The sequence below is a fragment of the Monodon monoceros genome, unplaced genomic scaffold (genome assembly GCF_005190385.1).
Source record: "Monodon monoceros isolate NGI ecotype Baffin Bay Population unplaced genomic scaffold, NGI_Narwhal_1 Super_Scaffold_19, whole genome shotgun sequence".
Lineage (NCBI taxonomy): Eukaryota > Metazoa > Chordata > Mammalia > Artiodactyla > Monodontidae > Monodon > Monodon monoceros.
In genome coordinates, this window is record NW_021703775.1 from 5,584,094 (window position 1) to 5,597,677 (window position 13,584).

Consider the following 13,584-nt stretch of genomic DNA (forward strand, 5'->3'; position numbering starts at 1 on the left):
CCGAGCGACGGGTTCAGACGTAGGCTTTTGAATCCAGCTGCACCCCCTCCCCCGTTACCTCCAGAGCTATAATCAAAGAAAGACCTTATAACTTCTGGGAGCTGAGCACTGTGATGTGTAAATGGGAAACATTTAAACTGTGATCCATTCAGCTGTCCAGATACCCAGAGCTCTTCAGGAGGCTGCCACACACTTCATTCTTTGAAGAGTTTTTTTTAAATTTTTAATAAGAGAATTAAAAAAAATTTTGGCTGCACATGGGATCTTCGTTGTGGCACGTGGAATCTGGTTCCCTGACCAGGGATCGAACCTGGGCCCCCTGCATCGGGAGTGTGGAGTCTCTTCAGGGACCTCCTGCACTGGACCGCTAGGGGAGTCCCTGAAGTTTTTATATCAAATTCATTTACCAGGTTGTGATGCAGATTTATGCCCTAGAGTGATGGCAGCTATTTGCGGGAACGTGTATACAGCATTCTTCATGTAATAGTGTACTCTTTCTGGTTTCCTGAAAATCACTGACTACACATTATACTGTGCTGATAAGGCTTCAAGTTGAAAACGTCCCTTTATTATAGGACTCAAACCCCTTTAGCAGCGTTATTTTGGTTTTTTTTTCCCCCACAAAACAAAGTGTTGCTCAACTCTGTTGAGTTGCTTTCAAATATTCTACTCTTTGGATATAAAGTCAGTTAAATCTCAGTGTTGTCAGTCATACCTCAGTTAACAATCAGGGATGTTTCTCCCAGGTCATTAAACACTAAATTAGTAGCTCAACCTTTTTCCTATTCCTGGAGTAATTGTGCAGCTAAGTTCCACCTGCGGTACCTCTATCACACGACATAAAGATTCTGTTTGGGCAGGAGTATGTGTGCAGCTTGACAAAGCATCAGGCATCACTGTTCTACTTCATTTAATGGCCTTTAGTTGCTGCTTGGCATTCCCAGCAGATTACCAAATCATAATCTCATTCAATCTTAACATTTAGGCTGTTTCCAACCTTTTGCTATAATAAACCCTAGCCTAAACGTCCTTATAAACAAATCTCTGTGCACAGCTTTTGAATACATTAGTTGTCTTGCTGGGTTAAAGGGTCCAACACTTCTGTATAGACAGCACAAGTCTACATGTGTGCTGAAATCCCCTGGACTATTAATGGTGTGTCTTCAGTATGATGGAAGGGCAGAGAATACCTCTTATTTTCTGCCTTCAAAAAGTACTATGTGCTTTTTTTTCAAAGAACTAGGTATTAAGTTTGAAAAAAGCCCACGATATGCTTCCATTGTTGTTACGCTGCTACATGCAGACTTGTTTTTTCTCAATTCCAGAGAGAATTTATCCAGTTCTGTAAAACACTGTACAGTATGTTCCATGAAGATCCAGAAGAAAATGATTTGTATCAAGCCATCGCCACGGTAACCACTTTGCTGCTGCAGATCGGGGAAGTGGGGCAGCGGGGCAGCAGCTCTGGAAGCTGCTCCCAGGAAGCAGGGGAGGAGCCGCAGGCTCCGGTTCCTTCTCCTGAGCAGGACTCGGTGTTTGCCGACACCCACAATGGGAAGAGTCCCCGAGAGTCCCAGGCATTTCCTGAAGCGGCACAAGGGGACTGGACTGTCTCCCTTGAACATATTTTAGCTTCACTTCTGACTGAACAGTCACTAGTCAACTTTTTTGAAAAGCCACTGGACATTAAATCCAAACTTGAAAATGCCAAGATCAATCAGTATAGCCTCAAAACTTGTGAAATGAACCGCCAATCACAGCCTGAACTCAAGCTGAGTAGCCCGTAGCAGGACAGCAGTTGGCTTGAGACCAGTCTCCATACCAAAGCACAGTCCAGGTTTGTGGGTTGTCAGCCCCTAAATCTAGGTTTGTCTAGTTCATTGTGAGTACACTTTACAAGCTGGGCATCTGGATAAGCAACCTGACAGCCACAAGTGTGGCGGGGGGTGGGGGGTGGGGAACTGATGCAACCCTCCAGCGTTCCTATCTATTCTTTAAGAGAATTCAGTTGGACACTGTCATTGCTAGAGAGTGTCTCACATCAGTTCCCTTGATGCTATGGCAACTTCACTGTTACCAGATTTGCTGTAAAGGGCACTTCTGCTGTGATGCTAGTATTTTGTTCTCAGATGGAATATAAGAAAGTCAAATGTATGATACTAACCCAGAGAGGAGAAAAGCCCAAGCACTCATCCTTCACTTCACATGGGCGGGACTGAGAATCAAGTTCACTTTCAAGATTTAAGAGCCACTATCTGTGCAATTGTATTTGGCTTTTTTGCACTAATTTCGTTTCAATGCTGGTAATTGAAACCATTTTAATATATTTGTTGTATTCACTTTGTGTCCTTCCAAAAAATGTGTACAAACCACGCTTTCAATGTTGGCCTCCAAGTTTTTTTAATAAGAAATTTTTGTATTGACTTGGTCTGTTTATATCTTTACTTATTTCAGCGTCTGAGGTCTGGACTGCGCCAGTGAATGGATAAGCTGGAGGTCCCTCTGCCCCACCATGTTCCCGGCGGATAGTACACTACACTGCAGGTAGCCCCCAACCCACTACTGTCATCACCAGGGCTTCAAAAGGGGACCTCTTTCTGGCATTTTATTCATATCAGTGGTACAAGCACTGATGAAATATGATCCCTGCAACACCCTGCTTTCAGGCCGAATTTAGCAGACTCTGTTAGCAACCTTTTAAGAAAGGTTACCCCTGAGCTTTTAACTCCATGTAAACCAGGACTAAAAACACCTCACGGGGCCACCACAAGTAAGTGAGCTAAAAAGGAACTGTACATACTTCATTAAATCTAAGAATATCCAAAGTGTACCATTTTAGCATGTTAAAAGTGGCAATTAAGTTCTACATGCCAGTGCCTGGAAAAATGTTACCTCAGAATTCACAAAACACACCTGTAAAAGCATTAACATCATACCCCCAGTGTCCCAACCACCTGAACAGCCATAACCAAGCCAGGATGCATTTCAAAAGCACCTCAGAACACCTGCCTAGGCCCTGTGCAAATATCCAGAAACTCCAGGGAATGGGGAGAAGGGGCCCAGGCACAGCAGTTAGGAAACACTCTCCAAACGCTCCTGTAACTGGGAACTGCTTTAAAATAGACAAGCCTATTTTACCTGCAACTAGAAAAGGAAAATCAAGATGCGAAGGCAGCTCTGTAACTTTATTGGATAATCAGTAGTTAGTTCTCATCCACATTAACTGTCTGTAGATCTGCAAAAGAAGACAGCCCGTCACCTTCCACACCCACACACCCCGTCCCATACTTTCACACCCCAAGAACCTTTTCTTCAAGGGTTTAGGTAAATGTTACTATTCCACGTGACCTTTCACAACCCAGATAACAGACCTATTCTGTATCCTTTTGCATTTTCCCACACCATGACACAATTTAAAAAAGGTTTACCGATTATGCCTGTAGCTTATATCCCTACTGGAAGGATGCCAGGGATATGGGTGCACAGTATTTGAACAAATGAATTCAGGTTACAAAAAGGCTGAGGACTTAAACAGCCTTGTGGGATGAAGTAGAACTTACTTTTGAAAGTGGTGACAGGTACATAGGTAACCAACGTATAGAGCTTGTTTGGTGAATCTTCATCTTCGTTCCGTTTTCTGGACAACCGCACACGGATACGGTATGGGACATTCCTGAAAAAGAGAGAACGCTGGTGTCAGGATGTACTAGTGTCAGTAGGCAGCCAGCACTGCCATGCTGGGGCAGCACTGACCCTGCAGGCTATATATACCGAGCGCGTGCAACTGTTGAAGGTTCAGCTCCCCGCCTCCCACACAGCTCCTCCTCCGGGCTCGGCCAACCTCTCAGCAGCACTGCAGGCGACTGCATCCCCACCTTTTCTTGATCCAAGGACAGAAGGTGTCCTGAAACTTCTCTCGGCTCATGCCATACCACTCCTCCCCTATCTCAAGGGAGCTCACAGGCACCAATGCCAGCCTACTGCAGGGCTGAATCTCAGGTCCCTGTCACCGCCTCGGACTCCAATGTTACACGACACCCCCCGCCCGGCCCCCCCCCACTCATCTTACACATCACCTAGTCCCCCGCCAGCTCCACGCCCCGTGGCCGGTCCCACTTCCACCGTCCTCCACAGCAAAAACCAGCCCCCTGCTTATAAGCAGGTCTTAACCTCGGCACTACTGATACTTGGGCTGGATACTTGCTTTTGCGTGTACGTGGGCCTGCCTTGTGCGCGGTACAATGTTTAGCAGAATCTTTGGCCCGTGACCACCCCCCACTACTGACAACCAAAACGCCCCCGTCCCCCAGCAACTCTGCCCCAGCGGCTTCCCAGTATACGTGCAGACAGAAATCCAACCTCTGTGCCACCGCCTACAAGATCTGTCCCCTGCCTAACTCTCCACCACCGCTGCTCTCAGGCCGTACAACCTGCTCCACCTTCACCAACCTCTGTCCCCAAGTCACTGAAGTTCTGTCCCCTGCCTAACTCTCCACCGCCGCTGCTCTCAGGCCGTACAACCTGCTCCACCTTCACCAACCTCTGTCCCCAAGTCACTGAAGTTTGTTCTCGCTTTGCGTGATGCTCTTACCTGACCCTCACACTGCTGGCTCCTACGTCATTTGGGTCTCAGTTCAAAGGGCTTCCCTGCAGATACTACCCCACTCTCTGAGTCAGTTATTTTCTTTATACCTCCATGTGCATTAGCTAGTGGAATTGTGAAAGTTCATCTTATAACACAGACAACTTGAGTACCTTATTCCTTTGGCCCAGACAGCTTTGTTGAGCCTGGTGTCAATGCGTACATCCGGAGTTCCCATCTCCTTCATGGCAAATTTCCGTATTTCTTTGAGTGCCCGAGGGGCACGCTTCTTGAAACCCCTGAGATTCAAACATAAGTAAATAAATCAATTAAGTACAAAATTAAATGAAATACACAATATACCATGTCCTATTTTCATAAAACAAATCTAAACTAAACCTTGAACAGGGCAGGAACAATTCTTTCCTCCACCACTATGTAATGCCCAGCAACTACTATAATACGTGGGACACAGAAGACACACAATCTACTTTCAGTCATGTAGAACAAGGACTCTGTATACGATCCTTAAGAGATGCTAATATACACACTGGCCAACCCTTTCCCGATAAAACAAAAACACCCCCAAGGTCTAATACCATCTGCCAGGGAGAGTATAATCTAAGAATGACGTTAGAATATGCTTGAACATAAAGAACACAGAAGTAAATACCGTGTCCTCGGGTCAAAATATTATTAAATTATTTGCCACATCTTAAGACATGGGATTTAACGGTTCATTATTAACTTGGTCTGTGCTTAAAGAGCAGGGGCCTGAAATGTACCAATTCCCTCTCAAGAAACACGACGAGGGCAACAGTTGACGCTGCGGATCTCGGCGTGTGTCAGGCACCATTAACCTGATGAGGATACATAAATTCCTTTGAATTTCATGCTTTCAGTTAAACACAAAACGTGAAAAAGCCGAAGTTTACTACCGGCTGAAATGGTCAAGCATTTGGATAAGCAAAGGTTATTCCAAGTGGGGCAGAGACCGAAGCTTAAAGGGTGTCCTCTCCCACCCCAGGACTGTGAATGTCAGAAGGAGCCATGTCAGTTACCACGTCCCCCTTGCTCCCTTTGCTCTACCCCTCACCAGCCTCCTTGAATCCATCAAGCAAGGTTCACTTAAATATTTAACCACCTAGAAATACAAGGCACTAGAGAGAACAGCAGTAGGTTTAACAGACAAAAGCCCGTTTCCCACGTAGCCTTCGTAGTTGACACATGGAGTATGTCAGATGGTATCAAGCGCCACAGAGAAAAATAAACCAGGGAAAAGAGGGAGCATTAGGGAAGGAAGGGGGCTGCAGGTTTCAAGTAAGATGGCCACTGAGACACTGAAGTCCAGACCCAAAGGTGATGAGGGCAACCATTTATCTACCTAATAGAAAAAGCATTACGGCAGGGGAAAAAAGGTAAAACTAAAACCAAACTGCGAGCTTGAATCAGGTACTTGCCTGCTTTGATTAGGAAAGAAAGTGGCCAACCCATGTGGAATCATAGCAAGAACTTTGGCTTCTCATCTGAGTTAAGATGGGAAGCCAATGGGGGCCTTGAGAACAGCCCGGGTGTCTGGGGCTGGAAGAGGGAGCCAGGAGCTGGAGCCGCTAACTGCAACCATCAAGAGAACGCTGGTGGGACCAGTGCGATCAGACTGGGAAAGGCCGAGCCAAGAAGACACACTCACTTGCCGCGAAGGCCACAGGGAAATGGGAAGGTCGGGGGTGGAGATGGACGCTAGGAGTTTGGTGTGGGGCCATGTAAAATTTTTGAGATACCCATTTAAACACCCAAGTATACAGGTTAATAGCAGCTGGATACGCGAGACCCCAAAGCTAGTCGCCGTTACCAAGCATAGTTAGAGGGGCTGAGCCCTGGACTCAACGTTAAGAGGATGGGCTGTGAGTAACAACAGACTAGACTGGGGAGGGGCAGCAGCTGCGGAAGCACGAAAACCACCACGGTGCGATCTTTGGAAGTAAAACAAAGAATGAACAAAGAACTGTCAACTGCTGCCCATCAAGTATGACCGAAGGTTTTAGTTCCGTGAAGGTCTTCACTTAGGGCTCTTATAACCAAGCACAAAATGCCTGAAAAACCTGCCCACCCACAATGCCTCACACCCACTCTTCTAATGTCCGCTAACTGTGTGGGCCTTTAAAACACCACCCCTTTCACCTTGTGACTTACTTTCCACCTGCAACTTTTCACCACTTTGTATCTGGATGCTTGTCTAACTTCCCCTACTAAGTAAACTAGGAAGGCAGGCTCTCTGGTTCCCTGTTGAATCCACAGAGCCCAAGACACAGTAAGTGCCTAATATGCTCCCCAAATGAATATACGCACGCCCCTCAAATTAAGGGGTGAGGGGAAGAGAACGTGGTTACCAGCAGCATCTATGCACAAAAAAGGCACGGGACTTTTGACCCAAAAGCCTCGAGACCCCACGTACACGACACTCCTTGGCTCACACACGGTCAACGCCTGGCCGGAAACGCCAGGCCCAACGCGGACGCTGCTGCACACTGAGCTCCCTCACAAAATGGGCCGTCCAGGTACGAGGCTGCCCGAGCAAGCGCAAGAAATTCTGCTCCACGGACTGGCGCCCGAATAGAGTATTCTGCAGTGCAACATGTGCTATCAAAAATACCCCAAACAGTATTCGAGAAGACGTCTGGTCTCCATTATCACTAATAAGCACCATGTGCAGAAAAAAGGGGAAGCCTCGCTAAGCTTGAGAACAGGAAACAACCAAACCCCAGAGACGAAAACCAAGAGCCAGCACGTTCCAAATCGTTCCCAATATCCTTCACCTCACAAATCCACAACCTCCAGGTGTCGCCGGCACGAACACTGCCCTATAACCCCACCGATACGCTCTTTGCTGGCCCCTCCAGCAGCTGCACTGCGGCATTACAGCTTTACCGATGTTACTACGCATCTGTGGAGGTCAGCGAACTAAAGGAAGCCCATCGGAGTGTTCGTATTCCGGGCCGGGCACAGCTTTAGCTAACTGGTTACCTTTACTAAGGCCCAGACACATCGAAAAAGCTTGCTTCCCCTCATATACACATCTTTCACCCTTCAGGCCTGCCAAGGTATAACTGCGAAACAGAGTGAAATGATTTTATCATTACCGTATTTCTCCAAGTTGGCTCTCCCAGCAACCTAATCTTGTCTAGGTATTAACCTCTGAGCATTACGCTTTAACCCCTGTCCACGGAATACAGACGAGCTTTTGAACAAATGCGTAATTTCTAGACCACACAGCATCCAGACGACTAGACTGACCCCAGGGACAACCAGACCGCCATCTCGGGAGCCCCCATCAGCAAGGCATCGACGACCACAGAGGTACTCACACTCCATGGATGCGCTTGTGAATGTTGATGGTGTATTCTCTGGTCACCACCTCGTTGATGGCGGACCGGCCCTTCTTCTTCTCGCCGCCCTTCTTCGCGGGAGCCATCTAAGCCCAGGCAACAAGGAGGCTCAGAGCGAGTGGGACAAACCCAAGCCAAGTCCTCCCTCCCGGCCCGGCCTCACGCAGCCGCCCTCGGAGAGGGTCCGGCCAGGCCCCTGAAGCCCCAGGTCTGGGCAAAGCCAAGCCGGCCACCCCGCGCAGCCCAAGCATCCGCGCCCCTTAGGTGCCCCCGCCCCGGAAACCCCTGCGGCCCGGGTTCCCCTAAGCTTGGCCACTCTCTTTCCCAGTCTCCGGGAGCCCTTAAATGCAGCGCAGATTCCCGTGCCGTCGGAACGCGGGGCCCCGGGCCGGGTCAGGAGAGAGCCCGCTGTCCTAGTCGACACAGTCCGGGGCGAGGATGCCGCCGGATCCCTGCAGCCGGCACCGAGCGCACACACTCACCTTGCTCGTCCGGGGTTAGAAAGGAAGACCGGGAGGGATTGTGGGAGAAGGAAAGCAAGGTCGCAAATACTACTTCCGGGTCACCTCGAGGCGAGTGGAGGGGGCGGGTGAGAGGAGGGAAGAGGCGAGGCTGTGACGTAAGCGGCGCGCGCCGGGAGGGAAAATCTAGCGGGCCTCGGGCGCGGGACCTGGAGCGTCGCGCTCTCTGCGCCTGCTTCCTGCCGCGCGACCCCGCCTCCTGCGTGCGAACGAGTGTGGGAGGGACTTGCGCCTTCGGTCTTACCCTTCAGAGGAAACCGGACCTTGGTACCCAGGTGGAGGAGAGCGTGGCGGAGAGGGAAGTCTCTCTTCTGTTTTTCCCACTCGCTCAGTGGTTCGGCCAGCGGTGTCTGACCCTGTGTTCCCGGCTGGAGGCCCGGAGATGACTGACGCGGCTGCCGCCCTGGAGGGGCTCCGGTCGGGCAGAGCGGGCTCGCTGCCCGGACCGGGGAGCCTCTCGGGGTTGGGTGGGGGGCCGCAGCGGGACCTGGGCTAGGGGCGAGGAGGCGGGCAGAGCAGAGGCCTGCACGAGAAGTGTTTCGAAATCAAAATCGCCAGTTTGTAACTGACTATATGAAGTATCAATTTAGGAGACAGTAGTTGACAAAATCACCTCAGAAAGGGAGAGTAAAATACTATATACAGTCTATTATATTGGAGAAATCAATGTGATTTCATGACCTTAAAGAAATACCTGTTTTTCGCTCTATCACAACAAAATGGCCCAATAACAACAGAAGCAGCACTTTTATCCAACACCTGATGTAAGATACGTACCTTGAGAATGAAAAGGGAGGAACCTGACGCCAGGAGATCGGGTGTGAGTTGACAGACTACAGAGCCAAGTCCCGCGTCCCCAGGCCAAACCCACGGGTTCGCAACTCTGGACCTTCAGTCTGCTGATCAGAAATTGCGTTCTCTTTTGGAGGGGGCGAGGGCATGATAAGATCCTTAAACCTAGGGAGGTGTAAAAACTTTACTGGGTGAGTTATTGAAACCCTAGAACGGTAGGTTAAAACTGGAGCGCTGAGAAGGTGTGAGAATGAGCATGTTGTAAAATACAGACACGTTAAATCTGTGATATTCACATTTTGCAACCAGTTTTGATGTAAAGATATATATATAGAGAGAGAGTTATATTTTGTGGATCCTTTTAGAACTTTTAAGAAAGCTTCTGTGTCAGACTTGAGATTTTAATTCTTACAAGGGTTATTTGTAATGTCTTTTCATAATTGGGGAAATTTGGGGGGTAAATTCCTAAATATTGACTCATTTGTCGTTTAAGTAGCATGTGATTAACAAGGGAGATGTTGACTGTTTAGTGGTTAAAAGAATGCTCTAATCGATACATTTGTGAGATCAGTCAGTTGGACATTAAATGACTTAGTTAGTGGTGACTATCTTTCCACGTACAAAATCCCCTCTGACAGAAAGGAATTTACCAGCATGGAGGATAAAGTTTTTCAGTTTATGTCGATGGGTGGTGGGGTCGTGGCTCCACTGAAAGAGGTGGGGACTTCGGGAGGGGCAGATGGTTTTAAAGGAAGTTGAGTCACATACTGAATTAAATTCAGGACCTTTTAAGTGTGTATAAAGTGGTAACCCAATATTGGAGTATGTATTCTAAGGCCTGTATTATTTCAGTGAATGTGCTGCTGGGTTACCCTGCTTCTCCCATAACTGGACCTTGGCTGCTTAGGGAATAATCCTAAAGGAAATTTTTTTTTCTTTCTGATGAGCTTTTTTTCACCTGGAAAAATAAAGCTGCTTCACAGATACCATAAGGCTGTATATTTCAGCTATTAATCAACCATGTTATGCATACAGAAGTATGCTGTCGTTTGTACTATCGCACATAGGCATTGTATGAAATTCATACGTCTGTGTCCAAAAAGCCACATATGTCATGTCTCTGGAGGATCCAAATTAGTTATTTGTCTAGGTTATTAAGGGATGACTTTAAAACCTTCAGGCTTCACATGAAGAGAGAAACTGAAGCAATTTTCTACCCAACACCCACATTTTACCAGATAATTTTGGCAAGAATCCAACATGTCATGACTTAGAATGATCTCATAGTTGATCAGTTCACCGTGTTGCCTGTATAAACAAAAATTTTAAATTAATTTAATGGACGTTAGTTGCCATTAGAGACAGAAGATACCACATTTTAATCGAGTTAGTTTAAAATATTCTAAAACTTGGTGTATTCCAGAGTTCACATTTCAGTCACTTCTCAAGAGCCGAGACGTTATAGTTTTCCAAATAGAAAGGTCATGGCTTTTCTCGAAACAGAACAGGATTGCAAAACAGTCTTTTAATGAGCAAAATTAAATGAATCAAAAGCTAAGGGATTAAACTTCCCCTGATGTTATGTGGGTTTAAAGAATTATTACCCAATAAGAGTTTTCTGAGTTTATCCAGACTCTGAACATGTGTAAGGTTTAAGCAATACTAAATTAAATTAGTAGCGTGACATACTCCACCCTTTTCTAATGGCTTCCAGCTAGAAAATCCTAGGAAAACAAATATGCTGTTTCCATTAAAAAAGTTGTTCTACTTAGAAGTGCAGATTCTGACAGCCAATTAAAATACAAATTCTTTTACAGAAAAATCAGATCTGTAAACCTTTGAATTTACAAAACAGTTAAATTACAAAATAGGTAATCCAGTGTCACAGAGACTTTTTGTTTTAAAATGAGGGTTTTAAAGAGTCAATGATCCTAATACATGCAAAATATTTAGACTTACCTGTTTTCAGGAATATTGCAGTTGTGTGAATAATAAAACTCCTTTTGATGTACTTACCTGGCAGACTCTGATGCCACTGAAAACTGATCCTGGCCAGAGAGCGGAGAGGAGTTTCCCCTATCTTGCAGGGAAGCAGGTAGAAGCACAGAACTCCAGTGATGGAGCAAGGAAAGGAACTCAGTTCTCTTGGGCCAATGCTTGCAGAAAGGGCTCTGCTGAGCATGGCCATGTCAGTGATTCTCAATCACGGTGTGCCAGGGCACCCTCACTCCAGCGTGCTGAAGCCTCACGGGGATGGGGGGGATTGTCTGCTATTGCTGTATCTCCCCCGTCCACATGACGTGGGCACACATCTCCCACACAGACACACAAACCCTGCGCAAGTGCTAGCAGGCAGAGCCCATGCAACTCCAGCCCAGGTGAGTTTAACTATGGGCTATGCCTGCTTTGGTGGATGACAGCTTGGCCATCTCCGTGGATTACCTGTGTCTCTAAGGTGGAGATGTTTCCAGGAACTTTTTCTGGTTTTGTCACTTTGCTTTGCTGTCATTTCTACAGTGAACTGTTGTTTTCTTCTGGCACAATCTCTCAAATGAAGATCAGGGTCCCGACAGGCTGAAGCGCATGTTGAAGTCAAAAATCCTAAGGTCATCACCCGGCTTACTTGTTGCTGGCTCCCGCCTTTTCCGTATCTTTGATTATCCTTAAAAACATCTTGAAATAAAAAAAAAAAGTTTATTGATGAAAAGATGTATGCGTGCATCTAGAAAAAGGGACAGAAACTGCCTCCAAAGGAAATCATACAAATTTGTTAATTTATTACAAAATGTCCACTCACAGAAATACACAAGAAAACTTTTATCCTCTTATATTTGGGAAAGGAACTGGTGTCTCAGATACAAAATAATTTACACATAATCCATACAATTTTATTTTATATAGAAATAGGTCCTTATTACAACAGCTGTACAATTCACTACACATCATCTTATAATTACATAAAATCTTTTCTTTAGAAACATCTCAACATAAAACATACAAAAAAAGCAAAGTGCATTTTGAAAAGGAAAATCCAATCCTCGGTCTTATCAGGAAAGATATGTAGAAAGATGCAGCATTCTCATTCCAAGGGCCAGCACGTGATGGGGCTTCCTGGGGACCTGCCGCTCCATGGACCCGTCTGGCTGGTAAGACCTTCCCAGTCCTCAAGTCCTCAACGAGAATTCCAGAACGTCAGCTACGAGATTGTGCTTTGCTTTGAGTCCGCCTTCGTGGTTGTAATCGCCAAAGTAAACAGGAAACAGTCCAGTGTTATATTCGGGGGCAAATAAAACACCCCAAACCAAACCAATCCAAACCAAACCCCACCGGAACGGTGTGGGGTGAAAAGCCTTATTCCATTAGGGTCAGGCCGGAGGGTGTGACGCTGCAGCCTGGTGACTGACCACCAGCTTTGCCATCTGATTGGGGGGCTGTTTTTGTTACTGGGGTCTCCAAATGAAGTCATGAGAGGAGACAGTATTTTTAAGAAAGGAAGGTGCCTAAGTTATCTCCTTGTGCAGCTGTGCAAATTAAAACAGAAGCAATCATCTAGAAATAACGAAAAAAATCATCTCTTTATTCTCTCTCTTCAACAAATCCCTGACCCGGTGCTTCTCCAACGCAGAGGAAAGAGAGTCAAGAGAGCGCAGGCCAATGAGCACGTGCGCACGGGCGGCAGCGGTGGGAGTGACCGGCGCGCTCCAGGGGCGGGGGCAGGATGCAGCGAGATGAGCCGTCACTAAGGTGAACTAAGTGATGCACTCCCGTGGGGACCGCGGTCCCTTCCAGGTATGGCTGTAGACTGTGGCCGTAAAGTGCAGGGACAGGGAAACACGGCCAGTGTCCCTGCCCACTTCCACGGGCCGGCCGCTGTGCTCAGACGTTGTCACCATTCGGGAGCTCTGAAACGGATGCGGTGCGCACGAAAGCCAGGGTGTCCTTTAAACTCTTCTCCCCAACTCCCTGGCCATCCCCCCCTCGACCGTCCATTGGTTAAAGCTGATGTGACCCAACTGAGGCGCCAGGGCACTACCGGGGTAGCTGCTGGAGGCCTGAGGACTCAGACAGGCTGCTGAGCCTTCGGGGAGGGCGCGAGGGTGCGGGAGGAGGGTAGCCCAGGGTCCCTGGCTGCTGCGAGTAGGTGGAGAGGCGGAGCGAGTCCTGCTGGTCACTGTGCAAAGAGGTTGGTGCCTGCACCTGGAAAGAAAGGAAATGGCTCTTTCTGCGCTTCAGGGACTCCTCCCCTGAACGGCTGGGGCGGTGATGTGGTCAGAATAAAGACCCTCCTCCCGGCCGGGGCCTG

The 13,584-nt window shown here is 47.4% G+C and overlaps 3 protein-coding genes across 5 annotated transcripts in view; 1 reads left to right on the forward strand and 2 right to left on the reverse strand.

The window, feature by feature from the left end:
* The window catches only part of TBC1D8 (TBC1 domain family member 8), a 125,264-nt gene extending 122,341 nt beyond the window's left edge, over nt 1-2,923 (forward strand). For all 3 annotated transcript variants that reach the window (XM_029231764.1, XM_029231762.1, XM_029231763.1), the window contains one exon: nt 1,326-2,923. In XM_029231764.1, coding sequence (XP_029087597.1) covers nt 1,326-1,787 — 462 coding nt within the window. In that variant the 3' untranslated portion in view covers nt 1,788-2,923. The remainder of the gene's footprint in view (nt 1-1,325) is intronic.
* A 241-nt stretch (nt 2,924-3,164) lies between these two features.
* Nucleotides 3,165-8,505, reverse strand: RPL31 (ribosomal protein L31). The gene is made up of 5 exons (XM_029231765.1): nt 8,451-8,505; nt 7,948-8,054; nt 4,756-4,881; nt 3,561-3,673; nt 3,165-3,235 (listed from the first exon to the last, which is right to left on the reverse strand). Exons 2-5 carry the CDS (start codon nt 8,052-8,054, stop codon nt 3,204-3,206), a joined length of 378 nt encoding a protein of 125 aa, XP_029087598.1. The 5' UTR covers nt 8,451-8,505; the 3' UTR covers nt 3,165-3,203.
* Nucleotides 8,506-12,074: 3,569 nt separating this feature from the next.
* Nucleotides 12,075-13,584, reverse strand: part of NPAS2 (neuronal PAS domain protein 2) — a 101,920-nt gene continuing 100,410 nt past the window's right edge. The window contains exon 20 of the mRNA XM_029231370.1: nt 12,075-13,478. Coding sequence (XP_029087203.1) covers nt 13,311-13,478 — 168 coding nt within the window. The 3' untranslated portion in view covers nt 12,075-13,310. The remainder of the gene's footprint in view (nt 13,479-13,584) is intronic.

What these genes read in the sequence shown, in the direction of transcription:
- RPL31 (XM_029231765.1), bottom strand. Translation starts at nt 8,054, where the DNA reads ATGGCTCCCGCGAAGAAGGGCGGCGAGAAGAAGAAGGGCCGGTCCGCC. An exon ending in GTCTGGGCCAAAGGAATAAG is followed by an intron (nt 3,674 to 4,755) that starts GTACTCAAGTTG and finishes TCTCTTTTTCAG; the next exon opens with GAATGTCCCATACCGTATCC. An exon ending in ACCTGTCACCACTTTCAAAA is followed by an intron (nt 3,236 to 3,560) that starts GTAAGTTCTACT and finishes CTTCTTTTGCAG; the next exon opens with ATCTACAGACAGTTAATGTG.